The 21,272-nt window shown below is 45.0% G+C and overlaps 1 protein-coding gene across 1 annotated transcript in view; it reads left to right on the forward strand.

Moving 5' to 3' along the window:
• LOC121536679 (formin-like protein 2) overlaps window positions 1-21,272 on the forward strand; it is a 70,608-nt gene that overhangs the window by 18,568 nt on the left and 30,768 nt on the right. Inside the window, 2 exon segments of the mRNA XM_041844112.2 lie at window positions 12,814-12,897; window positions 18,801-18,881. Of these exon segments, the coding sequence (XP_041700046.2) occupies window positions 12,814-12,897; window positions 18,801-18,881 (165 nt within the window).

Genomic DNA, 21,272 nt, shown 5'->3' on the forward strand with positions numbered 1-21,272 from the left:
TGGCCCCAGTGATGTACTGGGCCGTACGCAGTACCCTCTGTAGGGCCTTGCGGTCGGAGGCCGAGCAGTTGCCATACCAGGCAGTGATGCAACCAGTCAGGATGCTCTCGATGGTGCAGCTGTATAACTTTTTGAGGATCTGAGGACCCATGCCAAATCTTTTCAGTCTCCTGAGGGGGAATAGGCTTTGTCGTGCCCTCTTCACGACTGTCTTGGTGTGTTTGGACCATGATAGTTTGTTGGTGATGTGAACACCAAGGAACTTGAAGCTCTCAACCTGTTCCACTACAGCCCCGTCGATGAGAATGGGGGCGTGCTCAGTCCTCTTTTTCCCCCCCTGTAGTCCACAATCATCTCCTTTGTCTTGATCACGTTGAGGGAGAGGTTGTTATCCTGGCACCACACGGCCAGGTCTCTGACCTCCTCCCTATAGGCTGTTTCATCATTGTTGTGTCGGCAAACTTAATGATGGTGTTGGAGTCGTGCCTGGCCATGCAGTCATGGGTGAACAGGGAGTACAGGAGGGGACTGAGCACGCACCCCTAAGGGGCCCCTGTGTTAAGGATCAGCGTGGCAGATGTGTTGTTACCTACCCTTACCACCTGGGGGCAGCCCGTCAGGAAGTCCAGGATCCAGTTGCAGAGGGAGGTGTTTAGTCCCAGGGTCCATAGCTTAGTGATGAGCTTTGAGGGTACTATGGTGTTGAACGCTGAGCTGTAGTCAATGAATAGCATTTTCACGTAGGTGTTCCTCTTGTCCAGGTGGGAAAGGGCAGTGTGGAGTGCAATAGAGATTGCATCATCTGTGGATCTGTTGGGGCGGTATGCAAATTGGAGTGGGTCTAGGGTTTCTGGGATAATGGTGTTGATGTGAACCATGACCAGCCTTTCAAAGCACTTCATGGCTACAGATGTGAGTGCTACGGGTCGGTAGTTATTTAGGCAGGTTATCTTAATGTTCTTGGGCACAGGGACTATAGTGGTCTGCTTGAAACATGTTGGTATTACAGAATCAGTCAGGGACATGTTGAAAATGTCAGTGAAGACACTTGCCAGTTGGTCAGCGCATGCTCGGAGTACGCGTCCTGGTAATCCGTATGGCCCTGCGGCCTTGTGAATGTTGACCTGCTTAAAAGTCTTACTCACATCGGCTACGGAGAGCGTGATCACATAGTCATCCGGAACAGCTGATGCTCTCATGCCTGCTTCAGTGTTGCTTGCCTCGAAGCGAGCATAGAAAGGATTTAGCTCGTCTGGTAGGCTTGTGTCACTGAGCGGCTGTGCTTCCCTTTGTAGTCTGTAATGGTTTGCGAGCCCTGCCACATCCGACAAGCATTGGAGCCGGTGTAGTACGATTAAATCTTAGTCCTGTATTGACTTTTTACCTGTTTGATGGTTCGTCGGAGGGCATAGCGGGATTTCTTATAAGCGTCTGGGTTAGAGTCCCGCTCCTTGAAAGCGGCAGCTCTACCCTTTAGCTCAGTGCGAACGTTGCCTGTAATCCATAGCTTCTGGTTGGGGTATGTACGTACGGTCACTGTGGGGATGACGTCATCGATGCACTTATTGATGAAGCCAGTGACTGATGTGGTGTACTCCTCAATGCCATCGGAAGAATCCCGGAACATTCCAGTCTGTGCTAGCAAAACAGTGCTGTAGCTTAGCATCTGCGTCATCTGCCCACTTCCTTATGAGCCTGTAACCCAATTGGCTGAAGTCCATGTCAGTTTAGCACTTTATAACGTTGCTTAAGAAGTAACCAGGCCTATAAGTCGTTAAATTAGTCACTTGCTGAACTAGTATGCAATCAAAGGGCTAATGAAGTGCCCAAGCAATTTTCATTGTGATTCCTGCAGGTTTCATCAATGTGAGTCTGTGTTGACCAAGAGTTCACAGAGTTAAATCTGCCTCTCCTCTGCCCACATGACTCCTACCAGAGAGAGCGGGAGGCTTTGAAGGTAGTGGTGCCATTAAAGTTGATTACCAGGTTTCGAAATGACTTGCTTTGCAAAAACCATTGCACAGAGGTCAATGAGCCAAGCTGAGAAGGCTAATTGGAGCACGTCTTATCTTCTGACATAAAAGGAACTTTGTAACCATGCTGCTTGCCCAGCCAGACTTTATGTCAGGGGCGGCTGATGTAATTGCTACGCAGAAGCACATGGAGTAATAGCCATGAAGTGTCAAACCGTCAGCCTAATGCTGCTGATGCGTGACCACGGTTAGGTCGTAGTTTATGCGGTGCTGTGTTGTGCTGCATCTTTGGGATGGCGTAGAAATAGAACAGAGTAGATTAGGATGTCTAAAAAGATTACGGGTTGGAATTACCAGTCCTGAACTTCATCGAGGTGCATTCCCCATTTCAAGCAAAGATAAATCTATATTGTAGATTTAAAATTGTACAATACCATAAGTATGTGTGTCAAAACTGTCTTCTATTCGTTGGCATTGAAATGGATTCCCACCTAGTGTGGAGACACACTTCCGCAACACTACATCTGAGCTCTTTGTTTTTTTTGGACAACTTTAATCCATTCAACAATGTGTCTGGTATTCCGAATCTGATACTTTCTAAATGCAACTCTTTTTCAAGCAGGGACACTCAGGCACTCTATCAATGATTTAAGTAGTGTATGTAACGTAGTAGGATAGCGCAAGGCTAATTGGCATTCACCTTTGGAATAGCACCCTGGCAGACACCTATTCACCTGGGAGCATGGTCTGGGCATGGAAGTAGAGGGAGCCTTGATTACACTTTATTCGATTATTAAGACAAAGGAGGATATTGCCTACATTATGAGTTGACATTCTTAAAATGTGTGGATATATATTAAACAACCAAGTAGGCTACAGTATCATATTAAACATTACAATGTTATGATGAAGGAGACTTGCAGCAAACGTCTCTACATTTGTTTGGGTCACATTCCTGTGAACACCTCTCCAAACATAAACATTAGCCTGTCATAGAGGTGGGTGGTTGTGGTGGGCTAGGTCAGGGACAGAGCCAGGGGCTTGGCAGGGGGTCCTCAGGATTACATGGCTAATCTGAGGACAGACGAGGGACACCTGTGCCCCCACATAATTCAGACTGGAGGATTATGGAGCCACACTGCGCTAATGAGGGGAGGACGCTTGGCCAGGACACACAGACAGACTGGGGTTAGTGGAGGGAGGGCCATAGTGGTGGGACTCCTAAGGGAGGGACAGCGAAGTGCTGCCTGATGGCTGGCTCTGGCTGTCATCCACACTATTATGACCCGACTGTTGCAGCTAAGTGTGTCTGACTGCCTGAGAGAACACGGCACGCGCAGTCATTTCCTGAACATTGAGCAACCCTTCGATTATTGTTATTACGACAACTCGTCAATACCATCATTCATTTGTAATCAAAGTGCATGTTGTGGCCTGCAGACTGGTTAGTCAAAAAGCCAACAAAGATGGGAGCAGATAGAGGAGAATGGGAGGAATAAAGGTTGCTTTGAGTGTTCTATTACGCCACAGAAGGGAATTTGATTTGCAGGCGTCGTGTCATCAGCATTCTCCTCTCTTGTGGTTTTAGCCCCTCACACTGTGTGGTCTGGTTTGCACAGCACAGCACTGATCCAACCCACTCTGCCTTAGCCTCGGCTGGGAAAGCCATCTCATGTTGGTCCTGGCCTGGAGAAAGCTAGACTGGATACGCAGCTCAGGAAACGCTGAGGAAATACAGTAATGTGAGAAAGCCAAGCGGAGAAGTCTGGCTGGCTGGCTGGCTGAAGAGGAGCCCACTCCAGTCACAGATTCAGTCCTGTGTGTGTGTCTGTGCAACAGCTGAACAAAGAGCACAGCCATCTCGGGAGACCATGCAGATCAGAAAAGCCTCCAGTACGCTCTCCTAGTCTGTACTATACTACAGCTATACTACAGCTATATTACAAAATACTACAGGTATCATACAACTATATTACAGTTATAGTACAAAATACTACAGCTATACTACAACTTAGGGCTGGGCGGTATACCGTATTTTACTATATACCAGTATTGATGCACGTTTGGGTTTTTACTTTACCTTCTATAACGGTATTTGAATGTTTGGTTAGTTAAATGTGATTTTCCGTGTGTAAAGTCCATTTTTATAGTTTACACCGCTACTTGAGTCATCCCTCTCTGCTCTCTCTCTCTCTCTCCATGCCGCTTTCCACACAGACCTAGCCCCGCCCCCTGTCCCTCAAGGAGCGCATTTGTTGTTGCTTGACCACGAGCCGCTTTCTTTCAGTCTGCATGGTCAATGCAGCTCATGCAACAATGTTGATGACAACGATGTTGTTTCCACTTTGCTTCTCTATATAAATCCACAAACGTTGTATAATTACACTATTAGTTTGTGTTTCTTATATCTGCAAACAGCTAGCTAGCTAATACATGTACTGAGTCAGAACAAACAGCTAGCTAATACAGCCTGATAACAGCGAAGCCTGATAACAGTGCTGGTGTAGGCCTAAATCAGCATGTTGTTTGTGCAACAGTATCTTCTAAATCAAAGAGGAATAGAGAAGCATGAATATGTTGGCTACATATTCTAGTCCCCTGTAGCTCAGTTGGTAGAGCATGGCGCTTGCAACGCTAGGGTTGTGGGTTCGTTTCCCATGGGGGGCCAGTATGAAAATGTATCCACTCACTAACTGTAAGTCGCTCTGGATAAGAGCGTCTGCTAAATGACTTAAATGTACATGAATAAAGATTTAATGTAGCCAAAGACTGTAGGTTCCCCTAGGAAACACTGAACATCACTTTGGTTCCTACCCTGTCACAATAACTCGTCCCTGGCATTTTTATTCGTTGTCATGTCAAACAACACTGTATTCAAAGTGCCCTCTACTATTTAGATTCTAACTATAGAATTAGAGTAATCATTCTATTTCCATGATTCCAACAGTTCACCCAAGTGTTTTGCTCTAAATCGTGCAGCCCTACGTGGCAGTGTGGAAAGTTTCTCAAATGAGTGCAGGAAATGCAGAAATTGATGGAAATGCAGGAAATGATTTTAGGTTGAAGTTGAATTGAACAGTATAAAACAATCAGAATGGAGAAAGAGCCATTGAAATCACTTATATGTCTTGCCACCGTAGGGTCACCCACTACTTACAGTGGGGAGAACAAGTATTTGATACACTGCCGATTTTGCAGGTTTTCCTACTTACAAAGCATGTAGAGGTCTGTCATTTTTATCATACATTTACATTTACATTTTAGTCATTTAGCAGACGCTCTTATCCAGAGCGACTTACAGGAGCAATTAGGGTTAAGTGCCTTGCTATCATAGGTACACTTCAACTGTGAGAGACGGAATCTAAAACAAAAATCCAGAAAATCATATTGTATGATTTTTAAGTAATTAATTTGCATTTTATTGCATGACTTAAGTATTTGATACATCAGAAAAGCAGGACTTAATATTTGGTACAGAAACCTTTGTTTGCAATTACAGAGATCATACGTTTCCTGTAGGTCTTGACCAGGTTTGCACACACTGCAGCAGGGATTTTGGCCCACAGACCTTCTCCAGATCCTTCAGGTTTCGGAGCTGTCGTTGGGCAATACGGACTTTCAGCTCCCTCCAAAGATTTTCTATTGGGTTCAGGTCTGGAGACTGGCTAGGCCACTCCAGGACCTTGAGATGCTTCTTACGGAGCCACTCCTTAGTTGCCCTGGCTGTGTGTTTCGGGTCGTTGTCATGCTGGAAGACCCAGCCACAACCCATCTTCAATGCTCTTACTGAGGGAAGGAGGTTGTTGGCCAAGATCTCGCGATACATGGCCCCATCCATCATCCCCTCAATACGGTGCAGTCGTCCTGTCCCCTTTGCAGAAAAGCATCCCCAAAGAATGATGTTTCCACCTCCATGCTTCACGGTTGGGATGGTGTTCTTGGGGTTGTACTCATCCTTCTTCTTCCTCCAAACACGGCGAGTGGAGTTTAGACCAAAAAGCTCTATTTTTGTCTCATCAGACCACATGACCTTCTCCCATTCCTCCTCTGGATCATCCAGATGGTCATTGGCAAACTTCAGACGGGCCTGGACATGCGCTGGCTTGAGCAGGGGGACCTTGCATGCGCTGCAGGATTTTAATCCATGACGGCGTAGTGTGTTACTAATGGTTTTCTTTGAGACTGTGGTCCCAGCTCTCTTCAGGTCATTGACCAGGTCCTGCCGTGTAGTTCTGGGCTGATCCCTCACCTTCCTCATGATCATTGATGCCCCACGAGGTGAGATCTTGCCTGGAGCCCCAGACCGAGGGTGATTGACCGTCATCTTGAACTTCTTCCATTTTCTAATAATTGCGCCAACAGTTGTTGCCTTCTCACCAAGCTACTTGCGTATTGTCCTGTAGCCCATCCCAGCCTTGTGCAGGTCTACAATTTTATCCCTGATGTCCTTACACAGCTCTCTGGTCTTGGCCATTGTGGATAGGTTGGAGTCTGTTTGATTGAGTGTGTGGACAGGTGTCTTTTATACAGGTAACGAGTTCAAACAGGTGCAGTTAATACAGGTAATGAGTGGAGAACAGGAGGGCTTCTTAAAGAAAAACTAACAGGTCTGTGAGAGCCGGAATTCTTACTGGTTGGTAGGTGATCAAATACTTATGTCATGCAATAAAATGCAAATGAATTACTTAAAAATCATACAATGTGATTTTCTGGATTTTTGTTTTAGATTCCGTCTCTCACAGTTGAAGTGTACCTATGATAAAAATTACAGACCTCTACATGCTTTGTAAGTAGGAAAACCTGCAAAATCGGCATTGTATCAAATACTTGTTCTCCCCACTGTATAAAGCAAATGTATAACTTTTATTATTCAAAAACATAAAATACTACAGCTATACTACAACTATACTACAGCTCCCTGGATCCTCCTGAAACTATTGGCTGCAGTGGATGGGGGCTGGATCTCATGGTTGGACTGTAGCTGGGTAGGAGGGCCCAGCACTCCAGAAGATCATCTGACAGGTCCTGGATCAGTGACAGAGGGCAGGAGAGAGAGGGGCATGCGCTATCCCTCATTGTAGTTAGACAGTCCCCTGGGTCCTATCAATCCAGGCTCCGAAAAGATCTGAGGGGACGTGGGCGGGGAGAGGTGCTGCATTGCAGACACTTTTGTATTTTCTCGATCCTTTGTTGTCTGTGTAAAAAGTCAATCTGAGCATCTAAATTATTCATGCAGCTATAGGCTAACAATGCTATGAAGCATTTTTGGAAGTTATATTAAGGGTTAGATTCTCTTGATATACCAAATATATATTTTTTATGTTGCATGGCCAGGTGTTTTTTATTCCTTTTGACATATTTGCATGACTTGCAGATGTTTTTCTAGAGGGGAACTCAGAGCTGGCAATCAGATGTAGACTGATGATGTCACTGTCCTCTTGAAGACAAGGTTAATGATTCCTGTCAGAAATAGACAGACACTGTTGAGCTTTCTTCTGGGCCTCAGCCATTTTCCTAGGATTCACCAGTGTGCTCAGTAACGTTGTGATCAGAGTTCCCAAGTTGGCTCTTTTATAGACTAATCACATGGCTATGTCAGAAGTTGGCATAAATGAGTTGGCTGTGGCATACTGCTTTTATCCAACGCCCTGTTTCATATTTTTTCATATTTTAAAAGCTTGAGGCTTACGCTATTGACTCATTCTTCCAAGCAGAGAAATAAATGAGCCATATTGATGTAGCCTATCTCAGTGAAAGCATAGCCCATGTTCGGTGAAGGGTCTCTGCTGGTCTGTGACGACAGCAAATTAAGCAAAATATATGTTTTTTTGTTGTTGTAGCTGTCAGAGGCAATTCTTTATTGGACTTCCAGGGAGGTGGTAGGTGGAGGTGGAAGGGTTGAGCCAAGTGCTGTCTGGCTGTCTGTCTGTCTGTCTGTCTGTCTGGCCTGTATGACTCATGCAATGGGAGGCTGGCGCAGCTCCTGCTCGGTCCCCTGTGCCTGTGGTCTGTATGGCACACTGAGTTTAAATCAATATCTGGGCTGTTTATTTAAAGGTAACGTGGTTGTTAGTCAATGGAGGTCCTCATTCACGATGCACGGAGGGGACTGTATTCTCGTCCACCACAGTGCACAGAGAATGTATATTTCACGAAGGTTGTCCACATCATGTGTTTTATGTGCCACGCGGGACAGGGTTGTTGGATATCCATCACATTTCTGGTTGTTAGCCAAGAGTTCAAAAGGAGAATGTCCTTCACCATAGGCTCCTATTATCAGTGGTGAATTTCCCAATTCAGTAGTATGATGTAGGTCTTCACAGACCTTTATGTTTTCACAAGGCTGAATGTGACCTTGGATTAATCTTTCTTCCTCAGAGAAGACACATTTACATCAAATGTGGCTTGCTACTACTGAACGGACCATGTATGCCTAGATGTTAGTGAAAATGTTAGACCTTTTTAGAAGCTGAAGATGAAGACCAGCCTTGTTTACAGTGTACAGAAAATACCTCAGGTAATCAACCAGAAAGGCCAAGAGATAACACGCATGTTTCGTTCTGCTGATTTAGCTATCTCTGCCTTTTTATTTAGAACACTTTAGTTTGTTCAATACTATTTTTAACTTGTATAATGCAGCCTTTTGTACACTGGGATTGTGTTGACAACGGTAGGCTACTTCAACACACTGGGAGCCAATTCAAAGAGTAGTGCAATGACATCCCTGTTGGGCATATTTTGACTATAAAGTTCACATCAAAGTTTATTGGCCAATATTTTGTCAGTAAATGTCTAGGCGTACATAACACTACTACCTAGGTGTATCCCACTGCTCATAAAACAACTATTAGTGTTGTTGCTATCTCAATAGCTAGGCTATTTAGGCATGCAATTGTATCTATGGGCCTAACAGCAGCAGTCTGATCTCCACAAGCCACTTCAGTTGGACCACAAATGAAGCATGTTACTGAACTGAGGATGGATGGTCATCCATTTCGTAAGTTGGAGAGGGTCAAGTGGAGTTGTAATGCTGTTCCTCTCCTCTCGCCAGTCAACGCCACCCCATCCATACACACACACACTTTCTCCCGTAGCCTCCGATGAGTGAAACCCGAACCGGGTGCTCTAAGAGCATGTCACAGCTCATGATGAAAGGTGGTAGAGGTGGTCTCTGCTTGAGTTGGAGCATCACCAAGACAGGAAGCTAGCCCACAGGGCCGAGCGTGCAGCACTGAGTCAGCCAGCCAGCAGTCTGCAGGACTGCTCATTTAACTGTACCTATGTCAGTGACACTGCCACAAACCCATCTGTCTCAGGGCCAAGGGCTACTGCCGGGCTCCAAACATAACAAGGCAGCAGGCAGGAGGAATTAACTTTCATGAATTGTTTTGCCTCCCTAATTCGAGCATGTCATCTGATTGATGTATAGGGGTTGCGTTTCAGTGGCTCCGTGTATATAATATTCTGGCCACTTCTTGCGGGTTTATGTCACTTTATTGTGACGGGCTGCTCAGGTCTAGTGTTCCCTTTTAATGTGCTTCGGGAAAGAAAGCTAGCGATGTTAGCAGTCTGGTTCTTGGCCAGACAAGTCGATGGAACTCGGTAGCCTCCGATTCCGTACAGTCAGCAGGCTGCTTGTCTCAGTGCTCCTACTGAATACTAATGTGATGTTCTGTTCCTACAGTGGTGGGAGAGAGTGAGTGCATGGCAGGCTAGTGGGCAGGCGAGTGCGATTAAGATCACGAGTGCTTGTGTTGTATAGACTCACTTATAATGTCCTGAATCAGACATGGATCCTCACATGGCCTTTTCCCCAGCAGCCATCACCATGAGATGTTGTGCCCTTCCCACATAAAAAAAAATACTACAGTTTACTATAGAACTCTGTAGTATCCCTCGATCATGTGTAGTACTGACTATATCATTTTGTAGTATACTGTAAAATACTGCACTACACACTGTATTGATATGCTATTCCCCTCACCCATATCCCCATTTCTGCCACCCATGAGTTAGAAACCTACATTCCAAGTATAGACCATATATTGTGTTCCTTCAGGTTATAGAAAAGAGCAGAAGCTCTGACCCTAGCCGTTCAGACCCCAGTCCTACCTACTTACAGGTTATGGACAATTTGGTATTTTAGTATTTGTCCAGTAGATTTCCTCAAGGAGAAAGCCCAAACAAGATAACAAAAGCTAATAAAAAAAAGATAATAAAACAAAAACACTATAGTAAACACTACAGTATACTACAGTAATGTCTACAAAAACACTACAGTAAATACTACAGAATTATTTAGTGTAGTGTTTTTGCGCAAAAACACTACAGTAAATACTATAGTATATACATTTACATTTACATTTGAGTCATTTAGCAGACGCTCTTATCCAGAGCGACTTACAGTTAGATATAAATATAGTAATACTACTACTACAGTATACTATTATATATTTTTATGTGTGTTTCTGCCTAGCACGGGATGCCATTCAGATCCCACTGTTGTTCACATGAAGCCCACTCGGTTGACAGTCATTGGAATTATGCGCCTGTCCCAAATGGCACCAGACAATTTCTTCCCCGGTTACTGGTTCCCTACAGTGAAGTTAAGCCTGTATGGCAGATTGATCTCAGAGTATGCATGGTCCTTTTGATCTGGTTTTATGCATTTTGGGAAGGATGTTAAACACTGGCCTATCTCTTTTTGATCTGCTGTTGTTGAATAAGAGAATCTGATTTTGCTTGCAGGTGTTTTTAGTTTTACCAGGCAACACTTGGCATGTCATTTTTCCCTTCCTTCCAAACCCTGGTGACAGCTGTGTAGCTCAGGCCCTTCCCACACACATTGCTTAGACTGAGACATGGGGTTACTCTCCATCTCCCAACTGTATCCTGGTTTCACTCGGTCATGGAAAACGACACAGTCCCAGGATATTTTCCATCCGTCTTCCAGTCGCTCTCCTCACCATGCGACTTTGGAAAATTCAGTGGCGGAAAAACATTAGGGCACAGTCCCAGTACTGAACACACATTGATAGATGATCCTGCCGATTAAAACAGAGTAAAAAAGAACCCAAAACTGTACACTGGAAAATTGCCAATTCTTTTCCTTAAGCAGTGGAAAACATTCGCCCTGCACCACTGGTAGCCTGTGTTTATAACCGAGAGTTAGAGTGGGCAATTCCACAGTAACAGAATGATGCCAAGACTCAAAACTTTTAAATGTATGTCAAACAAAACAAAAACATAGAGTTTGGTTTCTGTTTCACATATATTTTAAAGTGAAAAATCTGAGTCTTAGCATCACTCTGTTACTGTGGAATTGCCGATTAACTGGGTTGTATTTGACAACGCAGACTGACAATCACTCAAACTAAACTACAAATATTCTACGAAATGTAGGTTATTTGTTATCTTATTGAAAGAATAATATAAAATGTGTTGTTTCTGAGTATTCAGAAAAGTTATGGTCATGTGTGTTTTGTGTACGTCAGTGAGTGTACCTGTGCCCATGGATTTGGGTGGGTGGTGCGATTTAAGCACCAGCTAATTGTTTCAGTCTTTTCTAATGCACTTATGGGTGGGGTATAGTCTGGGCTGGGGCCAAAACGAGACAACTGCAGTCTTTTGGGGGACGTTACATGAAGCAGATGTTGTTTAAAAGTAGGGCCAGCGAAAGGAAAAATAAAGGGGTTGTGCAATGGGGCTGGATGATGAGGTATTGTAGCAGTTTAACCAACACACACACACACACACACACACACACACACACACACAAGACACACACACACAGACACACACACAGACACACACACACACACACAGACACACACACACACACAGACACACACACACACACAGACACACACACACACAGACAGACACAGACACACACACACACACACAGACACACACACACACACACACACACACACACACACACACACACACACACACACACACACACACACACACACACACACACACATCCTCTACACATGGAACCAACACTTGGGTGTTGAATAGTAGGCCTCTAATACAATACAATACATTATGATGCAAGTCACTTTCAAATCCTCCTAACAAAGCATTATTTTTGTTTGAGTTCCCAATTACCAAACAAAACGGAATAGAAAGTTGTCTTAGTGGCTAAACAATTTGGTTGGATGTTTACAGTTTGTTTTATTGAGTGGTTTAGCTACAATAATGTTAGCTAAATCTAAGTTTACATACTGCGTATGTGAGATAAGCATAGCTCATTGCAGAGGACCTATTTCAAGCCAAAAAGGAGTTTGAATTTCCTCAATGAGGACGTAGCACTGGGTAGACTAATCTAACCACTCCATTACTGCCTCCCACCCCTATCTTACTCTGTCAGTATGTGATGCCGCCGGTTGCATGTTTTTGTGCATAAAATGCAATCCCACAGAATGATGACACACACGCACGCAAAACACTCATGGTGCTGTGCCTGGGGATGTCTGGGGGATGAAGTGGCACTGAGTGTGATTGTACTTGATGCTGCTTATTATGACAGAGGGGTAAAGAGAGGCTTGCCACACACAGAGAGAGAGAGAGACATGGCTCCTAGCTCTACAGACAGGGGTAATATTAGGTCATCCTCCCCTAGCCCATTAGGAGGGGGAGACACTGTCCTCGCCCCATCACCCCTTAACCATAGGGCTCTGGTCAAAAGTAGTGCACTATACAGGGAATAGGGTGCCACTTGGGACGCAATCTAACAGTGTCATCTGCCATTTTGGGTCGACGTTTCGTCATTGTGTATATTCTATTATTGACATGTGATTATAATTGTGATGGTTCTCTGTTTCTCTTTCAGAATTCTATGAACCTTCCTCCAGACAAAGCGCGACTGTTGCGGCAGTATGACAACGAGAAGAAGTGGGAGCTTATCTGTGATCAGGTGGGATGTTGTTTATTCACCTTCATTAACCTATCAGGGACGGACTAGGACCAGAAATCAACATTTCTAATTCACCGGTCCATTTCCCCCCCATTTTTTTCCTCTAGACCCCCAGCCAAATAATGATACTTTTGTGCAATTGACCGTCCTACTTGGCTAAAGATGGACTAGCCCATCTGGCATTTGCCCGAACTGCCATATGGCTGGTCTATTTCTGACTCAAGTCACTAGTCTAAACAACTAAGAGGGCACTCTGTGTGTGTGTTGATCTCTTTGCCCATGTACCATTGGTCTCCCACTGCTCCCATTGTCCAGTATGGCCCTCGGGCCCTCCAGGCCCTCCCCTAGCTGGTCAAGATGGTGAGGTGGGCCTGCTGGAGTGCAGATGATTCAGTAGAAAGCAGCACATTCACTCTCTCCAGTGAGTGGAGGGAAGAGTGACAGGGGTTTCATGGTGTGTTCAGCAGACTGAGTACGGCTCTGGTCAAAAGTAATGCACTATATAGGGAATAGGGTGCCATTTGGGATGGAACCAGTGTGTTTTCTGCTTCCCTGAGCAGAGTGAAAAGACGAGCGGGAGAGAGGGACCACCAAGCACTCGCTCAGGCAAAGGATACCATTGATACGCAGCCACCCTGAACACTATAGAGACAGAGTGGGGAAGTGGGCAGAATATGCAAGTTGCTGCCTGCTCGTTTAGACGTATTTATAAGTTTTTGAATTGTGACTGGAGTTAATGTTCCTGTCAGTGTAAGTTAAGCCACCTGAATGAAATATTACCACTACCTTTTTAAACCATGTCTATCTTTATTTCCCAAACACAATTCAACACCATTACAATAGCTTTTTTGTCTTTTAATCATTTTAAGAATCTTTTAACACAGGCTTAACTCCTAGCAAGCACTTTTAACATAGGCCAGGCCCTGTTGTTACCTCATATCCCAGTGATAATGCCTTGCATTTCGCCTGGGAAGAAAACACTTCAATTTGCTCAACTTGCCATTGGCTCAACCGGTGGCTTAATTCTTCCCCATGGTTATTGGTTCAATTTACCCCAAGGCAAACATTTGACTATATTAGCCCACACAGCTACAAGGATGCACTTTCATGCTAGGTTTAGAACCTCATATTGAAGCTTATAGAGACCCCAACTGATGTATAGAACAATCTTAAAATGAAACCTATAACACAACAAATGAATGTGACTTGGTCAAAATCAGTTTTTTGGACCTAACTTGCTTACCACTTTTTCCATGTGGTTTCTTCCTTCACAGAGTCCATGAAATTATATATTTTTTGGTCAAATGGTTTATTTTGTGTATGGTTTCCAAGAAACAAGGGTGGCTCAACTTACCACTTTTGCTCAACTCAACCCACTCTCCCCTATAGGGAACATTTAGGACACAGATTCAGAATGACTCTCCTCCTTGTAAAGAGTGATCAGTTAGCTGTGTAAGATCGCCTGATGGAATTCTATCCTGGGAAATGTTGGGTGTGAGAAGCGAGGCTGGAAGAACATTCTGTTCACTGTTTGCAGAAATTAGTTGGATCATATTGCATAAAACAGACATCTGCGTTTTCATGTTTGCCATCAAAAAATAAATAAATGTAAATGTAAAATAACTGACCCACGTTAAAGCCGAGTTGTGTGAATACAATGTTTTCCATGTCATATTACAACAGCTAATTTCTTTATGTAACCACGGCAACTGCGATGTTCGGAGGGGTAGCCAAAGAAACAAGGCCGACAGGTACATTAGCTTTGAAAAATATTTATCCTGAAAAAAACATTCAGGGGGGTTGAAATACTAAACATTTGTTAGGGCAATTATGAAGATCTAGAAAATATTAAAGATGCTCTTCTCACAACGAAAACAATGAAAGGATTTTATTCTAAAGTAGGCCTGCATGAAAAACATGATGAATTGACCAATGTCCAATTATCCTCATCAGAGACTTTATCATGTAATGCCTAATGAGCCTTTCTTTGACCCACAGTAGACCTCTCTCAGCTACAGCATGGCTTCGTCCGAAATGGCACCCTATTCCCTATAATGCACTACTTAAGTGCACTATATAGGGTGCCATTTGGGACATAGTGCCATGTGGGTGGAATGTTGAGACTGGTATGTTGAGCAACGGTTTTGACAGTTATTAATGATGCTTCCATGCTCAGCCTTTAGATAGGAAAAGCCATTGAAGCACTGTATCTCTGCCTCTCAACTTGTTCATCCAGCAACAGAGAAGAGAGAGGCTTGCTTACTTCCCCATTAATAGTGGAATTGTAACGATTTAATAGATCAGCTGCCTGCCTGCCCAGTATGGTGTATGTTCCCTCTCCCTTTGAACTGGGAGAGACTCCTCTCCTCTCCTCCGCACTGCAGCAGGATTTTAACTCGGGGCTTCACATGGCAGCTCAGTTCTAATTATCAGGAAGTCACTCCTCCTCTTTATCTAGCAGCTATACAGCACACACAGGATATTACAAACACTGCTGGCACTGCACCCGATTAACCCCTACCCTCTCAATCTCCCACTTCCCCAGCTCCCTTAACCCCCCGTCCCCCCCCGTCCCATCTCCCAGCAGTATCCCACTCCTCCGTCCCACTCAGGCCCCATGCTGCAGGTGCAGAGGAGATGAGGAGTGATTCTACTACTAGTACAGCTCAGATGGAATCCAGATCACTATCCTCCCCCATTCTCCCTCGGATGGCTTTTATGGCTGTCATAGACCATGCAGGAACTCTTATATATGTCCCCCTATAAATCTCAAATACTTTCCATACCCTATAGGCCTGTCACATATATTCCACCTGTCCTTTTACCAGCAACATATGCAGCCTGTCTGTCACCAACAACGGGGGGGCCATGGGTGCGTCCCAAATGGCACGCTATTCCCTTTATAGTGCACTACTTTTGACCAGAGCCATATGGGTGACCCTATGGGCCCTGGTCAAAAGTAGTGCAGTATAAAGGGAATAGCGTGCCATTTGGGACGAATGCCATGTTGTTTTCATTGGAGCAGCAAGTCAAGCTCCCTTTCCTGCATGGAGCTATCCTCTTCCTGTTATTGTGACTGAGAGGCAGCAGCACTCACTCATGCAGTGATGAATGTAATGGTGAGGCCATCGCCATCATCACACAGCCAGCAATACGATGATCAAACTGCTCACCCAGAAAATTAACACAACACTCAGTATGCGTCCCAAATGGCACCCTCTTACCTAGGTAGTGCACTTTATAGGGACTAGGATGTCATTTGGGACCCGGACACTGATTCACAGAATCTTCATGTCTGACACAGGTTGACACGGCCTCTGAGCAATGTTATTGGCTGCTGTACCAGTTCGGTGTGATTTGTGATTCGCATTCCCGTTCGGCGTGACCCAAAGCCTCCGCTAATCCCTCTTACGTAAATTTGGAGGACTGTGGGGGAAATGATGGCCTAACACCTGCCTACTGCCAGCCCCAGACAGTCGGTCAGGGCAACCAGGGCAGCCAGCCTACGTCCTCAGTGTCACGCCCTGGCTCTGGGGACTCTAGTATGTTGAGCCAGGGTGTGAGTTTTCATGTGTTTTTCTTTCTAGTTTAGTATTTCTATGTTGGCCAGTGTGGTTCTCAATCAGAGGCAACGTGTATCAGCTGTTGCTTGTTGTCTCTGATTGGGAACCATACTTAAGCAGCCAGTTTTCCCACAGTGTTTGTGGGATCTTGTTCCAGTGTGGTTTGTGTTAGACCGAGGACGTCACGTTATCGTTTGTTGTTTTGTTCGTGCAATTAATAAATATAAGTATGTTCGCCTTCAACGCTGCGCCTTGGTCCTCTGTTCCCGACGAACGTGACACTGAGCTCTTAGCAGGCACAGATGCACTCTGAAGTCCACCGCAGCACCGCAGCGCATACATACTGCATAGACACAAAGCTATGAGTCTGATGATTCTGATCTGGGATCAGGGGCTGTAGGCTAGTTAATCACCTTTCTGTACTGGCCACTTTGACCACAGTCAGTCCTACAGGCCCTGGTCAAAAGTAGTGCACTATAAAGGGAATAGGGTGCCATTTGGGGTGCAATCCTTGTCTGTCACCTACAGACGAGCCGACAACTGATAATTCAATATCAGGACAGTTTGGTGTGGTCTGCCTGGGTTTGTTTAATGCCAGTTCATTAAACCTGAGGAGACTGTCTCTCTCTGACACACCCGTCTACCTCTGGCAAGGAGGTAGCCAACCTGGTCTCCAACATATTCTATTTTGCTCAAATCCGTGCCACTCCATTTAGTATGATATGTTACTTTACATTAGGTTACATTACATTGGCCTACCAATGTAATAGCGGTCATACATGGGCTCCCGAGTGGCGCAGCGGTCTAAGGCACTGCATCTCAGTGCTTGAGGCTTCACTGCAGACCCCCTGGTTCGATTCCAGGCTGTATCACAACCAGCCGTGATTGGGAGTCCCATAGGGCTGCGCACAATTGGCCCAGTGTCGTCCGGGTTTGGCCGGTGTAGATAAGAATTTGTTATTAACTGACTTGCCTAGTTAAATAAAGGTTAAAAATACAATATAATACAAATTGTAGGACGTATAGTATCCTACGTGTTGATCGCACCAGTTTGATTTGACCCGTTTAGTATGATATATTTTGTTCGACTGCTTTAGTATGATATATTATGTTTGATTGCTTTAGTATGATATGCTACATTAGGTTAGGGGTTAAGGTTAGGGTTAGAAGTTAGGTTAAATGGAAGGGTTAGCTAACATGCTAAGTAGTTGCAAAGTAGCTAAAAAGTATGAAGTAGTTGTAAAGTTGCTAATTAACTAAAATTGTCTGTGATGAGATTCGAACACGCAACCTTTGGGTTGCTAGATGTTCGCGTTATACGCCCACCCATCCACCTCGACCAACGACCCTTATTTGAGTGTCCCGGATTTACGTAGGCCAATGTCATGTAACCTAACGTAAAGTAACATATCTTACTAAATGGAGTGGCACGGATTTTATTAAAATTAATACATTTTGCTCTGAGACCAGGCTGTGGTAGCTAACAGCATACTGAGGCTAGTCACACCCACTATAGAGTAAGTGGAGAGTCATTCCCTGTAAATTGCACAACGTTTGACCATAGGGCTCTGGTCAAAAGTAGTGCACTATATAAGAAGTTGGGTGCCATTTGTGACTCAGCCTCTTACAGACTGTCACAGCCCTATGATTCACAATGATTGGATGGATAATGATGGGTCACGATGGGGCTTTTGCTCGATTCGATTTTAATATAAAGAGGGTCCGGGTGAAGATCAGCCGGTATTGTAGTCGCTAGTCTCCACATACCAGGGAGATAATTCAACCACTAGCCGGTTTCACATTGAGGTAAGAGAATCAAAATGAGTGGAGCCGCTGTGAGTGATGATCTTGTGGCCTTTTATTAGAGTGCCGATATACACACAGGAAACTGTTGAGTGTGAAAAATCCAGTAGCGTTGCAGTTCTTGACACAAACCGGTGCGCCTGGCATCTACTACGTCTGCTAAATGGCATATTATTATTATTACTACCATACCCCGTTCAAAGGCACTTCAATCTTTTGTCTTGCCCATCCACACTCTGAATGGCACACATACACAATCCATGTCTCAATTGTCTCACGGCTTAAAAATCCCTCTTTAACCGGTCTCCTCACCTCCATCTACATTGATTGAAGTGAATTTAACAAGTGACATCAATAAGGGATCATAGCTTTCAACTGGATTCACCAGGTCAGTCTATGTCATGGAAAGAGCAGGTGTTCTTAATGTTTTGTACACTCAGTGTAAAACAACAACAGAATGCAGGCGAAAGTAATCTAATGTGTTTTTATGTCTCTCTGTCTCCTCCTCTCTCTCTTCTCTTTCTCTCCCTCTCACAGGAACGATTCCAAGTGAAGAACCCCCCTCACACATACATCCAGAAGCTGAGGGGCTATCTGGACCCGGCCGTCACCAGGAAGGTGAGGGAGAGTGTGGATTCTTCCCGACCAACTGTTCCACTGCCTGTTACATTAATTTGTGCACACCGTAGCAAAACTTTGCAAAACATTTTGCAACGTAAAAACGAAAAAAGTATTTCTTATTGGATAAATTCAGGTAGTCCCTTCCCATTAAGCCCCTTTGCTTCCGTTTCGTTCCAGGATATCCCCAAAATACAGCTGTGGAAAGAAGCCCCCGTTGCCCTGAGAGGTAGTGGGCCGTTGGAGGCCTTGCGGAGCCATAGCTAACAGGAGTGTTATGATATCATCCCCACAACATGTTGGTGGTAGTGTTAGGGGAGTGAAGCAGCCAGGACTGGCTGAGGCTGACTCTCTGGCCACAGGAGGGGAGTTGGAGAAGGAAGGAGGTTTTCTAGAGTAAAGTGTCAGCCAACGTTCAGGCCTTGCCAATAGGAAGAGTTTTGGCTTGCGGAGGGAGATAGTGCCGCTGTGAGATGGGATGCGTTCCAAATGGCACCCTATTCCCTATATGGTGCACTACTTTTGACCAGGGCCCATAGGGTAAATAGGGAAGTATATAGGGAATATGGTGCCATTTGGGACAAGGCCACAGAGTTGTCTCTCTCTGTAATAAAAACAAATTAGCCGTGTGACTCTGCCAGAATAACATCAAATTGCTCCAGATAATCAAATTACGCTGACTGACTGGAATTAAAGTTTCAGAGGGACATCATATGCTACAGGAGCGTGAAGAGAGCAAGAGAGCAGTTCTATATCCGCCGATGGTTGTGACGTCTGCTACGGAAGTAGAATATCTGGCTATGCCATCCCCCCTGCTTAGCTGACTGGTGCTGATCTATGTTGGATTATTTAGAGCATTCATTTTTCATAGTGTTGAAGTGTGTTCCTTGTCTCTTCCCGATCGAAAAAGCAAAGGGAGTATGTCATGCATCTTGTATCGCGACACGCCTTGTATTTTGGCACTCCTGCAGCCCTAGCTGCATTATCGATGTCCCTTCTAAGTTTGGGGCGTACGTCTCCCTCAGAGCATCACCCTACTCTTAGGATGTATCCCAAATGGCACCCTATTCCCTTTCTAGTGCACTACTTTCAACCAAATCCGTATGGACCCTGGTCAAAGTAGTGGACTACAAAGGGAATAGGGTGCCATTTGGGATGCTGCCTTAGTCTACTCTCTGATGATACAGAACATGACTGAAAGACTAACATTCCTCTCTGGAGACGGAGATAAAGGAGAAGAAGAATGGGAGGATGATGAAGAGCAACATTGGAGAGGAAGAGGGAAGAACAGAGAGAGGAGGAGGGTGGATAACAAGTGCTCATATTGTAGTCAGATGCAAGACTATGAGGAGGAGTGCATTGTGGGATGGGGCAGATTAAGGGCTTCCTCCCAAATGGCACCCTATTCCCTATAGTGCACTACTTTTGAATAGAGCCTAGTCAAAAGTAGTGCACTATATAGGGAATAGAGTTCCATTTGGGATGCTGGCATGGTGAATGGGAAGATGGCTCCCAGATGACGGAAATTACTGGTCCAGGTTTAACTCTCTCTCAGGGTGTGAACACTTAGCACTGCCATGGCTGAAGGAAGGATTTATAACACACTATCTGCATCCCAAATGGCACCCTATTCCCTATATAGTGCACTACTTTTGACCAGAGCCCTATGGGAGTCCCATAGGGCTCTGGTCAAAAGTATTGCACTATATAGGGGATAGGGTGCCATTTGGGATGCATTCACTGACTCCGGGGCCTGCATACGTTCAGGCAGCGAGCCCTCTCTTTGTTTGTCTAACAGCGCTGACCAAACTAGGATTTTCCTCCATCTTTATTGAAACCGCTTTTCACAGACTGGAATCAGGCCTTCAGCGAGAGGCAATAGCGCTTATTAAAACACGTCTCTGTTTTTTCGACTATGAGCAGTTGGAGAAAATACTTCCCTGGGCTCCTGTATTTATTTTCACATCCAAATGTCTGGGCTGTTTAGCACATGCCCTGGTATAGAAGAACTATGAGTCCTCAGAGTCGGCTCCCTCTAGAGTAGGGCATATACCATGCTTCAACAGCAGTCCGCGTGTGCCTCGCGGAGGTCAGCAGCCGGCACCAGAGGGAGAGAGGGAAAGAGAGAGAGAGAGAGATGGAAAATGGAGAGAGACGGGGAAAGATAGTGTGAGAGAGAGAGAGAGAGCAGGGGAGAAAGAGAGAGAAGGGGAGAGAGAGATGCAGAAAGAGCGAGTTATGGTTTTACATTCCTGCTCAACCCCCTTTTCTTCAGACTCAAACAATTGCCACTTTGTGCCTCTGTGGAGAGCCGGAGCTGGAGGTCATTGCTGCTGCTTTACATATGCAGGCCCCGTGCATTCCTCTCAGCCAATAGGCAGCCAAAGAAGA

This window comes from Coregonus clupeaformis, chromosome 23, assembly GCF_020615455.1.
Source record: "Coregonus clupeaformis isolate EN_2021a chromosome 23, ASM2061545v1, whole genome shotgun sequence".
NCBI lineage: Eukaryota > Metazoa > Chordata > Actinopteri > Salmoniformes > Salmonidae > Coregonus > Coregonus clupeaformis.